At 41.2% G+C, this 15,688-nt stretch overlaps 1 protein-coding gene across 1 annotated transcript in view; it reads left to right on the top strand.

Moving 5' to 3' along the window:
* The window catches only part of syt11a (synaptotagmin XIa), a 16,250-nt gene extending 7,795 nt beyond the window's left edge, over positions 1-8,455 (top strand). Inside the window, exons 4-5 of the mRNA XM_038966888.1 lie at positions 7,899-8,019; positions 8,145-8,455. Coding sequence (XP_038822816.1) covers positions 7,899-8,019; positions 8,145-8,455 — 432 coding nt within the window. The remainder of the gene's footprint in view (positions 1-7,898; positions 8,020-8,144) is intronic.
* Positions 8,456-15,688: the final 7,233 nt, after the last annotated feature.

Below are 15,688 nucleotides of genomic sequence, written 5' to 3'. Positions count from 1 at the left end.
AGATATAGAGATATAGAGAGAGTTTGAGAGATATAGAGAGAGTTTGAGAGATATAGAGAGAGTTTGAGAGATATAGAGATATAGAGAGAGTTTGAGAGATATAGAGAGAGTTTGAGAGATATAGAGATATAGAGAGAGTTTGAGAGATATAGAGAGAGTTTGAGAGATATAGAGATATAGAGAGAGTTTGAGAGATATAGAGAGAGTTTGAGAGATATAGAGAGAGTTTGAGAGATATAGAGATATAGAGAGAGTTTGAGAGATATAGAGAGAGTTTGAGAGATATAGAGATATAGAGAGAGTTTGAGAGATATAGAGAGAGTTTGAGAGATATAGAGATATAGAGAGAGTTTGAGAGATATAGAGAGAGTTTGAGAGATATAGAGATATAGAGAGAGTTTGAGAGATATAGAGATATAGAGATATAGAGAGAGTTTGAGAGATATAGAGATATAGAGAGAGTTTGAGAGATATAGAGAGAGTTTGAGAGATATAGAGATATAGAGAGAGTTTGAGAGATATAGAGAGAGTTTGAGAGATATAGAGATATAGAGAGAGTTTGAGAGATATAGAGAGAGTTTGAGAGATATAGAGAGATATAGAGAGAGTTTGAGAGATATAGAGAGAGTTTGAGAGATATAGAGAGAGTTTGAGAGATATAGAGATATAGAGAGAGTTTGAGAGATATAGAGAGAGTTTGAGAGATATAGAGAGAGTTTGAGAGATATAGAGAGAGTTTGAGAGATATAGAGAGAGTTTGAGAGATATAGAGAGAGTTTGAGAGATATAGAGAGAGTTTGAGAGATATAGAGATATAGAGAGAGTTTGAGAGATATAGAGAGAGTTTGAGAGATATAGAGATATAGAGAGAGTTTGAGAGATATAGAGAGAGTTTGAGAGATATAGAGATATAGAGAGAGTTTGAGAGATATAGAGAGAGTTTGAGAGATATAGAGAGAGTTTGAGAGATATAGAGATATAGAGAGAGTTTGAGAGATATAGAGAGAGTTTGAGAGATATAGAGATATAGAGAGAGTTTGAGAGATATAGAGAGAGTTTGAGAGATATAGAGATATAGAGAGAGTTTGAGAGATATAGAGAGAGTTTGAGAGATATAGAGATATAGAGAGAGTTTGAGAGATATAGAGATATAGAGATATAGAGAGAGTTTGAGAGATATAGAGATATAGAGAGAGTTTGAGAGATATAGAGAGAGTTTGAGAGATATAGAGATATAGAGAGAGTTTGAGAGATATAGAGAGAGTTTGAGAGATATAGAGAGAGTTTGAGAGATATAGAGAGAGTTTGAGAGATATAGAGAGAGTTTGAGAGATATAGAGAGAGTTTGAGAGATATAGAGATATAGAGAGAGTTTGAGAGATATAGAGAGAGTTTGAGAGATATAGAGAGAGTTTGAGAGATATAGAGAGAGTTTGAGAGATATAGAGATATAGAGAGAGTTTGAGAGATATAGAGAGAGTTTGAGAGATATAGAGATATAGAGAGAGTTTGAGAGATATAGAGATATAGAGAGAGTTTGAGAGATATAGAGAGAGTTTGAGAGATATAGAGATATAGAGAGAGTTTGAGAGATATAGAGATATAGAGAGAGTTTGAGAGATATAGAGATATAGAGAGAGTTTGAGAGATATAGAGATATAGAGAGAGTTTGAGAGATATAGAGATATAGAGAGAGTTTGAGAGAGTTTGAGAGAGTTTGAGAGAGTTTGAGAGAGTTTGAGAGAGTTTGAGAGTTTGAGAGAGTTTGAGAGATATAGAGATATAGAGAGAGTTTGAGAGATATAGAGATATAGAGAGAGTTTGAGAGATATAGAGAGAGTTTGAGAGATATAGAGAGAGTTTGAGAGAGTTTGAGAGAGTTTGAGAGATATAGAGAGAGTTTGAGAGATATAGAGATATAGAGAGAGTTTGAGAGATATAGAGAGAGTTTGAGAGATATAGAGAGAGTTTGAGAGATATAGAGAGAGTTTGAGAGTTTGAGAGTGAGAGAGTGAGAGAGTGAGAGAGTTTGAGAGTGAGAGAGTGAGAGAGTGAGAGAGTGAGAGAGTGAGAGAGTTTGAGAGTGAGAGAGTGAGAGAGATATAGAGATATAGAGAGAGTTTGAGAGTTTGAGAGATATAGAGAGAGTTTGAGAGATATAGAGAGAGTTTGAGAGATATAGAGAGATATAGAGATATAGAGAGAGTTTGAGAGATATAGAGATATAGAGAGAGTTTGAGAGTGAGAGAGTTTGAGAGTGAGAGAGTTTGAGAGTGAGAGAGATATAGAGAGAGTTTGAGAGATATAGAGATATAGAGAGAGTTTGAGAGATATAGAGATATAGAGAGAGTTTGAGAGATATAGAGAGAGTTTGAGAGATATAGAGAGAGTTTGAGAGAGTTTGAGAGAGTTTGAGAGATATAGAGAGAGTTTGAGAGATATAGAGATATAGAGAGAGTTTGAGAGATATAGAGAGAGTTTGAGAGATATAGAGAGAGTTTGAGAGATATAGAGAGAGTTTGAGAGTTTGAGAGTGAGAGAGTGAGAGAGTGAGAGAGTGAGAGAGTTTGAGAGTGAGAGAGTTTGAGAGTGAGAGAGTGAGAGAGTGAGAGAGTGAGAGAGTGAGAGAGTTTGAGAGTGAGAGAGTGAGAGAGATATAGAGATATAGAGAGAGTTTGAGAGTTTGAGAGATATAGAGAGAGTTTGAGAGATATAGAGATATAGAGAGAGTTTGAGAGTGAGAGAGTTTGAGAGTGAGAGAGTTTGAGAGTGAGAGAGATATAGAGATATAGAGAGAGTTTGAGAGATATAGAGATATAGAGAGAGTTTGAGAGATATAGAGATATAGAGAGAGTTTGAGAGATATAGAGATATAGAGAGAGTTTGAGAGTGAGAGAGTTTGAGAGTGAGAGAGTTTGAGAGTGAGAGAGTTTGAGAGTGAGAGAGTTTGAGAGTGAGAGAGTGAGAGAGTGAGAGAGTTTGAGAGTGAGAGAGTGAGAGTTTGAGAGATATAGAGATATAGAGAGAGTTTGAGAGATATAGAGATATAGAGAGAGTTTGAGAGATATAGAGAGAGTTTGAGAGATATAGAGATATAGAGAGAGTTTGAGAGATATAGAGATATAGAGAGAGTTTGAGAGTGAGAGAGTTTGAGAGTGAGAGAGTTTGAGAGTGAGAGAGTTTGAGAGATATAGAGATATAGAGAGAGTTTGAGAGATATAGAGATATAGAGAGAGTTTGAGAGATATAGAGATATAGAGAGAGTTTGAGAGATATAGAGATATAGAGAGAGTTTGAGAGATATAGAGATATAGAGAGAGTTTGAGAGTGAGAGAGTTTGAGAGTGAGAGAGTTTGAGAGTGAGAGAGTTTGAGAGTTTGAGAGTGAGAGAGATATTGAGAGTTTGAGAGTGAGAGAGATATTGAGAGTTTGAGAGTGAGAGAGATATTGAGAAAGAGATATTGAGAGTGAGAGATATTGAGAGTTTGAGAGTGAGAGAGATATTGAGAGAGAGATATTGAGAGTTTGAGAGAGAGATATTGAGAAAGAGATATTGAGAGTGAGAGATATAGAGAGTTTGAGAGATATTGAGAGAGTTTGAGAGTGAGAGATATAGAGAGTTTGAGAGATATTGAGAGAGTTTGAGAGTGAGAGATATAGAGAGTTTGAGAGATATTGAGAGAGTTTGAGAGTGAGAGATATAGAGAGTTTGAGAGTGAGAGATATAGAGAGTTTGAGAGATATTGAGAGAGTTTGAGAGTGAGAGATATAGAGAGTTTGAGAGATATTGAGAGAGTTTGAGAGTGAGAGATATAGAGAGTTTGAGAGATATTGAGAGAGTTTGAGAGAGAGATATAGAGATATTGAGAGAGTTTGAGAGTGAGAGATATAGAGAGTTTGAGAGATATTGAGAGAGTTTGAGAGTGAGAGATATAGAGAGTTTGAGAGATATAGAGAGAGTTTGAGAGTGAGAGATATAGAGAGTTTGAGAGATATAGAGAGAGTTTGAGAGTGAGAGATATAGAGAGTTTGAGAGTGAGAGAGATATAGAGAGAGTTTGAGAGTGAGAGATATAGAGAGTTTGAGAGTGAGAGATATAGAGAGAGTTTGAGAGTGAGAGATATAGAGAGTTTGAGAGTGAGAGATATAGAGAGTTTGAGAGTGAGAGAGATATTGAGAAAGAGATATTGAGAGTTTGAGAGTGAGAGATATAGAGAGTTTGAGAGATATTGAGAGAGTTTGAGAGTGAGAGATATAGAGAGTTTGAGAGTGAGAGATATAGAGAGTTTGAGAGAGATATTGAGAGAGAGATATTGAGAGTTTGAGAGTGAGAGATATTGAGAGTTTGAGAGTGAGAGATATTGAGAGTTTGAGAGTGAGAGATATAGAGAGTTTGAGAGAGATATTGAGAGATATTGAGAGAGAGATATTGAGAGTTTGAGAGTGAGAGATATTGAGAGTTTGAGAGAGAGATATTGAGAGAGAGATATTGAGAGAGAGATATTGAGAGAGAGATATTGAGAGAGAGAGAGATATTGAGAGAGAGAGAGATATTGAGAGTTTGAGAGTGAGAGATATTGAGAGAGAGATATTGAGAGAGTGAGAGAGTTATTGAGAGGAATACAGGTGAGGGATAGATGATGAAAAAGACTAGAATGAGGGTCGGGTGAAAAGAAGGGAGAAGAAAAGGGGAAAGAGGATGAAAGGGAGGGAATGGGGTGTGGTAAAAGAGAGCAATTCATAGAGAGATGAGTAGACAGAATTTGAGGATAGAGGGAGGAGTTGGAATGGTAAGGAGAGGATGGAGAAGTGGAACAGTTGAGGGGCTTTTATGGCCAGCAACACTAGAGATGAAGAGGGGGAGGGATAATGAGAGAGAGGGGGAAGAAAGGTTGGCAGAAAGGTGATACATTTGCAAAATAAATGTCTACAGATTTCAATATATATAAATAATATATTAACCAATCCTGGCTTGTTTGCTTTTTAGTTATTGCAGATGTCTCACAAACATTCCACATACACACATGCAGCTGCAACGTGTGTGTTGACTGGAGGCCCATTAGGCCCATAAAAGCTGAGAGAGGCTGGTCTTATCTCTGACTGTAGGAAGACATCCATTAGAGTCGGCACCGGAAACAAAAGCCTCATCCCCACATCATTACACATGGTCCCTAACTGACAGAGAGAGAGAGAGGAAAGGGAGAGAGAGAGGAAAGGGAGAGAGAAAGATGAAAGGGAAGGAGAGAGGAAAGGGAGAGAGAGAGAGGAAAGGGAAGGAGAGAGAGGAAAGGGAGAGAGAGAGGAGAAGGAGGGAGGGAGGAGAGAGGGTAGGGAGAGAGAGAGGGGAAGGAGGGAGCGAGAGGGGGGAGAGAGCGAGAGGAGAGTAGGGAGAGAGAGCGGGGGGGGAGAGGGGGGACCGAGATGGGAGAGGGGAGGGAGAGGGAGAGGGGGGGACGTGGAGAGAGAGAGAGAGGGCAGGGGAGAGAGAGGGGGGGTATAGACAGAGCAGAAAGATGGAGACGAGAGGGAGGGCAATGGAGAGAAGAGAGGGTAATGGAGAGAGAAAGAGAAATAGAGGGGGTAGGCTACTCCCATTGACAAGAAAGAGCCCCACACTTAGCACAGAGAGGGAGAGACCGAGAGAGACCTCCGCACAACACAATCTGCACTGAGAAAAAGATTACAGAGAAACCTGAATGCATACCACACACACACACACACACACACACACACACAACACACAACAAACACACACAACACACACACACACACACACAGAGAGAGACTCATTCAGCACACAACCTGTTTCTTTTCCACTCTTCGAAGACAGCAGCAGACACACACACACGTGCACAGTCATGCCCACACGACACGTGTAAACACATGACATGCATAAGTATCATTCCCAGTGCCAATGTAAGCCTGTCAAGCGAGGCAGTACAGATATGTATACACACATGCATAATACCTTCCTCCCATATACACATACACCCACTCCAACATTCTCAATTTCATCTCCATGCAGTCACACTATTTCACATCCCTCTCTCTCTCTGTCTCCTATAGAGATTTATCAGTACATTCTTCTACCATTTCTTCTTTCCCTCCCTGTCTCTCATCTTCCTCTCTGTTATCTGTCTCTACCCCCTCTCTCCCTTTCTTCCTCTCCTTCCATCTCTCTCTCTCTCCTCCTTATCTCTTTACTCCTTCGTTCAGAAGAGGGCCTTAAATTGAATTCCCTCCCATTTTACTGCAGCCTGAAGCGGTTTAGAGACGGGAGGGAATCGATCTTCCAGTGGAAAGAGAGAGAGAGAGAGAGAGAGAGAGAAGGAACAAGACATAAATAGGAGAGGGAGAGACAGATTAGTTTGAGTAAATGGAAAAGAGAGACATGGGTGTCTACTGATGAAGAGGAGAAAGAGTGTGATGCTGCTGAACAAATGAAGAAGGAAAAAAGACTGAGTACACGAGAAAGAGATAGATGGATGATACAGTAGTAGGGGACGAATTAGAGAGAAGGGCGTTATTGAACGGAGAGAAAGCGAGATGGCGCTGTGATTAAAAAGGAGTGTGGCTGGACCATAAGTCCAGAGGAGACGTCCATGAAACTTTTATCGGGGGGGGGGGGACTTAAGTGGAGGGGGAAGCTTAAATTATTGAAGTGGGGAGCAGTAAAGACGTCATACTCATTACGACAGCGATAGCTCACACACTTAGTGGTTGTTCAAAAAAAGCTATTACCCGTTTAGAACATAAAAAGGTATATTTTGAGCATTGTGATTCTCCACCATACTACAGGAGCGCTAAAACGCATCAAAACTCCCGTTCAGCCCAAGGCGTCCAAAATGTCACGTTGGTTTATATGGCAACACTAGCTCCTAGCGCTGTTAGGATTTTTCTCTCAGCCCATCTTGACTAATGATGCCATAGGAGACTTAAAGAAATAAACCAAGCGCAAACTGAGTTTATGGTATGTTCATTCATATAATAAAAAGTATGAGAAATGCTTGAAAGTATGACAAATGTACCATTTGCATTGTACATTAGAGAAAATATTTTTGAAAGATTAAATTGCCAGGGAACTAAGCAACGCTAAAAATGGTGGGTCATTTTCTGCATTTCACTCCCAGTGAGTCTATGGCATGTTCATTTATATACACAAAAGGTGCTTTTAAGTATGAAATGTACCATTTACTACATGAGTACTTCAGAATATAGTCAAAAGGAGTACAGTGTTAGGGAACTGAAGTATTGTACACTACAAATGGTTGTGTACAGACTGCAGTGGTTTAAGACTATTTTTATAGACTAGTCTTTCTCAGAGCAGAGTTCCCCTAATGGGGATTCTAAATGAGATGTGGCGTTAAGTCCTGCTCGTTAATGAAAAAGCTACAGATGCACTGTACTAGAGAAAATTAGGAGGCTATCTATTTACGTCATACTTTGCATGCAGATCCCAGTGCAGATGGTAGCGGATTTGCACACGCACGCATGCCAACACACACACGCGTACGTCCCGGCCCGGGTAATTCTCTAGTTCTTCTTTTTTAAGTTCAAGCTTAGCCTTGGGCCGCCTCCCACAGTGCGTTGCCATAGTGACACCTAGGTGTAGTATATAGGAATTCACAAGAAAGAGAGTAAAACGGAGAGCGAGATGAACAGAAAGACATGGAAAGCCGCAGGTCTACATACAGTATATTACTTTAACGGAAGTTATCTATGGTGTATGAAGTGGGTAGTGGGTTATGGACGTATAATGTCTGCCCTATTTGTGTGCAAGGCAGGTTTTGTGTGTATGAGTGTACTGTATGTGTACTTTGTGTGTGCATGTGTGTGTTCTAACTAGGTTTTCTCCCCGCAGTGTGTATCTACATTCTAACCCTGCGTTTTCTCTGCAGTGTGTAAGCCGTGGGGAGCTGCTGGTGTCTTTGTCCTACCAGCCTGTCACTCACAGGCTCAATGTGGTGGTGCTGAAGGCCAAACACCTGCCCAGGATGGACATCACTGGCCTGTCAGGCAGTAAGTAACACACACACACACACACACACACACACACACACACACACACACACACACACACACACACACACACACACACACACACACACACCTCACCCCCTTTCCCCTCTATCCATCCCTCACAGACCCATACGTGAAGGTGAACGTGTTCTACAGCCACAAGCGCATCGCCAAGAAGAAGACGCACGTGAAAAAGTGCACACTCAACCCCGTTTTCAACGAGTCATTCATCTACGACGTGCCCGCCGAGCTGCTGGCCGACGTCTCCGTGGAGTTCCTGGTGGTCGACTTCGACCGTACCACCAAGAACGAGGTGGTGGGCCGCCTGGTGCTGGGTGGCCAGAGTCTCATGCCCACTGGGGTCACCCACTGGAGAGAGGTCTGCGACAACCCCCGCCGGCAGATTGCCAAGTGGCACACCCTGGGCGAGTATTAGGACAGCTCAGAAAAATCTCCCCAAATTTTCAAAAATCGTGCAATTTCTCGGAGTGGGTATTCTGTCGAAAAACCACCACTACTATTTCAATCCTATTCTCTTAGAAAAATAAATAAAAGAATGAAATAGAACCCTTCTCGTCTGAAATAAAGAGACCCAACTAGACCACCGTAACCCCACCCAGCATGGACTTGTAAGGTAGGACCACCCCTCTTCTATGAAAAATGACCGCAACCGTTGAGACGACCACCGGGGCCGAGAAAGATCTGACCAGACTTACAGGAATCACTGACGACAAAAGACTTGATTGAGGATTTCAAAATCTATATCTGAATATATAAAGACATATTCAAATGTACACACAAATATATAGCCTACACATTCAAGACTGTTAGTGATATCTATGTGGTCTTACCAGTTGGGTGGGGGTGTAAAGGGAATGTGGTTAATCCAATCAGAGTTCACATCAGAGTGCGTCACAACCACCCACGCTCGTTCTCCAGCCCCTGTCACCCATATGTATAAACATTCAATTACTTGCTTGCTTGAACAAGTTAAATATAAAACACACCTGGGAAGGAATGTGGCCACAGAATACAGTATGCAAGACTTTCTCTTAACCTAGTGTACCAATTCCCTTTAAACCAGGAAGTATCTCCTGGTACTGCACAAAAATGGGAGGGTTTATGTTAATTAGAGGGTGTGGTTAATTTATTTTGAGATGGGGCTGTTTTTTAAAGTAGGGATGTTTTTTTTTTTTAACAGGAGTGGTAATATTAGTGTGGTCAATTTATGGGGCAGGATAGAGTACTATATTACAATATTCACGGGATAATACTGACATCGCTAAGTGTTTTTAAGTTATGGGCAGGTGAGGCTATAGGGATGTCTTGATCTTATCTACCACCACGTTTATGTTTCTTAATTTCAATGTGGACCATATATGTTTCATCAGTAAGGTCACATGTAGCAACAAAACCCATGAAACCCAGTAGTCAAACTGCGTGAGTCAGAGCTTTTTCATGCACAGTGTAAAATGGGCTCAAGTTCAAGCCACCTTTCTTATCCTACTTTAGCGAGGCAGAGACAAAATGGGGAATTTCATTTTGTGGGGCAGATTCATACCAACGCTGGCATAACAATTGGACATTATTCACCTGCGGTTCACATACATGTTGGAAAACCTGCGTTCAGTATATAACAATGTGTCTATGATAAGTCAATCAATCAACCAAATGTATTTGTAAAGCCCTTCTTACATCAGCTGATGTCACAAAGTGCTGTACAGAAACCCAGCCTAAAGCCCCAAACAGCAAGCAATGCAGGTGTAGAAGCAGGACAAGTGCATTGTGGAGCTAATCAAAACAGTTCAATCTAAATTGAGGGGATGGAAAATCACTCTGCTACAAATCTCTGTTATATTCCTTCACTGAACCCTCCCTCAGTAGCACACAACCTCAGTGGATTAGGTCTACCCCGTTAAATGGATGATTTCTGGTTTTACTTTGTGACCCCTGTTGCTCTCCCTATCATTTCATTGGTGCATTTATTTTTTAGACCTGACGTGATTGGTCAAGGCGAGGCTGTAGCCATGTAGCACGGGAAGCTATAATTGTACGGATCTCAATGTACTGAAAGCCGTTATAGTACATCCGTTGGCATGGTGACCACATGAGCAGAAGGCCATGAAATGATCTGTAACTTTGTGTCTGTCTATCACCAATTTTACCAGAGAGAGCTTTGTAGTTCACATGCTGTTCCACAGTGGCCATTTGGCCCTGTATACACTTGCATGTCAGTGCTTTTCTCCTGTTAATTTATTAGAATAAGTAATTGAGTAGAATGGAGTATAATTTATAGTCATGCTATTGGTAATGGCTCAATCGATCCCTGTTTGAACTCACCATCTTTTTGAAATATATTTTGTGTGGGGTGAGTTTGTGTAAGAATGCAAATGTTCATCTCCTGCAATGTCTCATCCACTGAATTCAACAGAGTCTTCAACGTGTCAGCTCTGGTTCTGCTGCCCTCCCTTCTCCCCGAGCTCTTGCTCTCTGTTTATCACCGCTGTTGCTCCACAGCACGGCCCCCATTCTGTCAGAGGATTTTTGAACTATGATAGTCAATAGCGATCAAATGAAGTCAAGCTGTCACTGCACACTGTCTCTTTGCTGTGTGTATACACTGTATCTCACTGTAGGTGTACACTGCTAACCACTTGGCTTGAATGTTGCATATCCCTACACTCACACACAGGTAAACATTGTACACAATCAGCTTCACCAGCCTCTGAGGTGTTCAAACTGAGTCCTTATAAACTAGCCGCAATGCTAGCTTGAGTTTGAGCTAACTTGAGCTAGCAAATAAATGACCATAAATGTCTGTTATTACATGTTATTTGCGTAGTGTTAATGCTTGGCATATCACAGTTTTATGTAGATACCATCGATAGCGGTTTTGGCACTCGTAAGTGTTTAAGCGAGCAGTTGTGTAATTTCCTATGAAAGTCATCACATTCCACATGGAACTGAGAGTAGGCAGTATGCACATCTGGGCTGCACACTGAACATTTTGTATATCTGATCGCACTTTGAAAAGCCCAAAGCAACCTTTTTGTTTTTATCGCTGGTTGATTTGATCAAACTTTTTTTTTGCCACAGAACCTGATTTTTTTTTTTTTTTTGGCTCTTTTGATACTTTTGAAAACAAATATCTATATGTAGTTATTGTAACATAAGAGGCTAATATCCTGGGCAGTTCAAGTCCTTTGTCCTATAGTTTTCCCTCACAGCCATGAGATAGGTGAAATTTGTTCGATACATGCACAGTATCTTCAGTTTCCATCGAAACTATACATCAAGGCAACTTGTTGAAACAAAATGTAATTGTCATTAAGAAGCTCTGTGTCTCGGAACCCATTTCAGACTTTTTGTTTCATAATGTTTGAATAATTTGCACTTTAAAAAAAAATCGCAACAGCCGCACAGGTTATAACATAGAGACATTTTTCAAACGGTAGTCTTTCCAATTCAGAGGAAGGTCTTCTGACTATCCTTTTGTCTTTGTCTCTGTAGGAGGCTTCCAGTCTGGGACATGATTTAATTATATGGATATAAGAGCCGTTGGAGTGAGGTAAAATTGCATTAGCCCTAACACCATAACCTCACTTAGTCTTGGCTAGGGCAAAGATGTGCTGGGCAGTAGCCTGGAAATGTGTTTTGTATTTACCATATGGGGCCCTGAAGGTAGGCTACAATGCCCAAGTTTGTAGTGTGAGCACAGGCTAAAGCATGTCCCAGTCTCACCACTGAAAAGCCAATGGGTTGTAGTCCACCGTTTGGTCAACTTTGCCCAGGAGGCTTTAACATGGTGACTGAGGAATAGTGTGATGTTATCTTTATTCATTGCTCTGTCATTTCTGGAGAGTTAAACGGTACATCTAGAAAGGAGTAGTGTTCAGGCTCCTAACTGTAGCCGCGCTAATAAGGGTTGCGTTCAATATTTAAAAAGTGTTAGTGGAGCATTTCTGGAGGGTGAAAGGAGAATGATGACAGCATCTTAGCATTGTTCTGTGGGAAAGGATGGCTGTCAATGTGTCTGTTGATAAGGACACAAGTGTTTTTTTTTTTTGTCTCTCGTGTCTGTGCATGACATAATTACTGCGAGAGGTGAGATGAGATGTCTTTGGCTAGCAACATTGTGAGTTCTGTTCATGACAGGAAGGTTTAGTAGAGATCAAATCAAGATGCATCATAATTGCTATCTAACATATTTTAGAAAACAAACTGTGTACATTCTCCCGTTTCTGTATCTTTGACTGATTTTTCTAGTTTCCTATTTCTATGTTCTCACTGTTTCTTTCTGACTTTACTTTGAGATTCTGGGGTTGTGTATATTACAGGTGCCTGCGATTGATATTCAACAGTTTCTTCTTCCTATGAGCATTTCCTTTTGTAAATAGCACAGAAAGCACTCTGCGAAGATCAGCAACAATGTCCCATATCACTGAATAATCCAAACCAAAATTAGATGCTCTGTCTTTGTTACCCTCTGTTTTGCTGGCCTCCCCTAAATCCATAGCTTAATTAAAGCCTCTTTTTGTAGATATCAAAATGTAAATACAGTATAACCTTGTGTAAATGACAGTTTGTTCCCAAACACTATCAGGCAGATGCACTGCCACTTGTCGTTAGTGTATGTGATTGTTCCCCCAGGAATGGCAAAGGGCTCTCCCCTCGCTGTGAATGTGTTCAACTGTTTGGGTGCCTTCCCTCTTCCTATCCCTTGGCCCTGACTGAATCCCTCTCTCTAGTCCACTCTCCTTTTCCTCCCATGACAACCCATCCCACTCTTTCGCTGTTGTGTGTTGTACAGACAAATCTGAGGTGTGAATAAAAAGAGACAAAGAAATCAATGGGTTGTGAGTATCCCATTGGCTGTCAATGATTCACCGCCTCAGTCATAATTGAAAGTCAGTTGTACGTTCTGTGTGGGGGAAATGCAAAACAAGACCAGTACTCTGAAATGTGTTTAAACTGCATAATGCTATGAAGTCTATGCTAAATATTACACTAATGCTGACTTGTTGAATTTGTTAACACAATGAACGTGCAAATAAATAAACTGATACACTATTTTTGAGTATTTTTTGCTTGTCCTTTTGCTAAGTCACACTTGGGCAGACACACGACTAGCCCACTGATTTCTCTCTGGATAACAGTGGCTGCCAAGTGACCAAAATGTGAATGCATCCCTCTGTGAGAAAAAAAAAAAAAAACCTCACATGACAAGATTTGGTCTTCTGTGCAGTTACAGCATGAATGCCCAGTAGCCTATAATTGTCCTGTCTAGCTCATTAAGATCAAACAACGTACAGGGAGCACACAGCAAACAGGGACATACAGGTAACTGCCAAAATAAAGTAAACGGCAACAAAAAGTATTTTAATAGGCTGTTGGGCCACCACGAGCCAGAACTGCTTCAATGCAACTTGGCATAGAATCTGGAACTCTAACTCCGGAAACACACCTGTGTGGAAGCACCTGGTTTCAATATACTTTGTATCCCTCATTTACTCAAGTGTTTCCATTATTTCAGCAGTTACCTGTACATGTCTAGTATACACCACCACCTATGCATGTCAGGTAGCCTAGATGTTAGAGGGAAAATTGTTGGCTCAAGCCCAGGCCGGAACATTACAAACATGGGAACTGAACTGGCACCTGAAGGGCTGCTGGTATCTGATCCCAGGTCCGAATGACTGCTGTTGTACCCAAGAGCAAGACAGTCAACTCCAAATTGTCCCCATCCAGGGATTCTGCACCGTGACTGACAATGTGCCTCTTAACAACAATTAAGTATTACCTTTATTCTATTACGATAAACTTAAAATAATAAATTGTGTCTTAGTAGGCCTATTATTTGGTTATGTAAGTGAGGACTTGGTGGACTGTATATTCTTTAGGTTAGGTTCTACTTGCTCCCGTGTGCTGGTAAGGACACAGATGACAGACAAGTAGGATTCCAGTTGAGGTGGTTTAATAACGCTAAAGATGCACAGGCATGGAACAGCACCGTACAGTGCATTCAGGAAGTATTCAAACTCCTTGACTTTTCACACATTTGGTTACGTTACAACCTTATTCTAAAATTGATTAAATCGTTTTCCCCCCCTCAATCTACACACTATACCCCATAATGACAAAGCAAAAACAGTTTTCTACATTTTTACAAATGCATAAAAACAGAAATATCACATTTACGTAAGTATTCATACCCTTTACTCAGTACTTTGTAGAAGCACCTTTGGCAGCAATTACAGCCTTGAGTCTTCTCTTGGTTATGTCACTACAAGCTTGGCACACCTGTATTTGGGGAGTTTCTATCTTTCTTCTCTGCAGATCCTCTCAAGCTCTGTCAGGTTGGATGGGAGCGTTGCTGCACAGCTATTTTCAGGTCTCTCCAGAGATGTTCGATCTGGTTCAAGTCCAGGCTCTGGCTGAGCCACTCAAGGACATTCAGAGACTTGTCCCGAGGCCACTCCTGCGTTGTCTTGGCTGTGTGCTTAGGGTTGTTGTCATGTTGGAAGGTGAACCTTCACCCCAGTCTGTGGTCCTGAGCGCTCTGGAACAAGTTGTCTCTGTACTTTGCTCCATTCTTCTTTCCCTCGATCCTGACTAGTCTCACAGTCCCTGCCGCTGAAAAACATCCCCACAGCATGATGCTGCCACCACGATGTTTCACCGTTGGGATGGTGCCAGGTTTCCTCCAGACGTGACGCTTGGCATTCAGGCCAAAGAGTTCAATCTTGGTTTCATCAGACCAGAGAATCTTGTTTCTCATGGCCTGAGAGTCCTTTCGGTGCCTTTGGCAAACTCCAAGCGGTCTATCATGTGCCTTTTACTGAGGAGTTGCTTCCGTCTGGCCACTCTACCACAAAGGCCTGATTGGTGGAGTGCTGCAGAGAAGGTTGTCCTTCTGGAAGGTTCTCTCATCTCCACAGAGGAATTCTGGAGCTCTGTCAGTGACCACCGGGTTCATGGTCACCTCCCTAACAAAGGCCCTTCTCCCCCAATTGCTCAGTTTGGCCGCACGGCCAGCTCTAGGAAGAGTCTTGGTGGTTCCAAACTTCCATTTAAGAATGATGGAGGCCACTGTGTTCTTGGGGACCTTCAATGTTGCAGAAATGTTTTGGTACCCTTCCCTAGAGCTGTGCCTCGATATAAGCCTGTCTTAGAGCTCTACGGACAATTCTTTCGGCCTCATGGCTTGGTTTTTGCTCTGACATGCAATGTCAACTGTGGGACCTTATATAGACAGGTTGACTCCAATCAAATTGTAGAAACATCTCAAGGATGATCAATGGAAACAGGATGCACCTGAGCTAAATTTCAAGTCTCATAGCAAAAGGGAAGGATATGTATGTAAATAAGGTATTTCTGTTTATTTTATTCTAAAAACCTGTTTTTGCTTTGTCATTATGGGGTATTGTGTGTAGATTGATGATTAAAAAAAAAACATGTAACAAAATGTGGAAACAGTCCAGAGGTCTGAATACTTTCCGAATGCACTGTATGGATGTGCGTGCGTGTGTGTGGTATATTAACAAGGACGCACACTGGCCTTGGCTAACACAATAAAAGCTATCTGGTGGGAAAACACAAGGATGGCTGGAACTTTCTCTCACTTGACTTCTCTCGAGCTGATCTTCTCTGAGTTCGAGATCACCCAGCA

The sequence above is a fragment of the Salvelinus namaycush genome, chromosome 27, assembly GCF_016432855.1.
Source record: "Salvelinus namaycush isolate Seneca chromosome 27, SaNama_1.0, whole genome shotgun sequence".
Lineage (NCBI taxonomy): Eukaryota > Metazoa > Chordata > Actinopteri > Salmoniformes > Salmonidae > Salvelinus > Salvelinus namaycush.
This window is presented reverse-complemented; position numbering and strand designations above follow the sequence as displayed.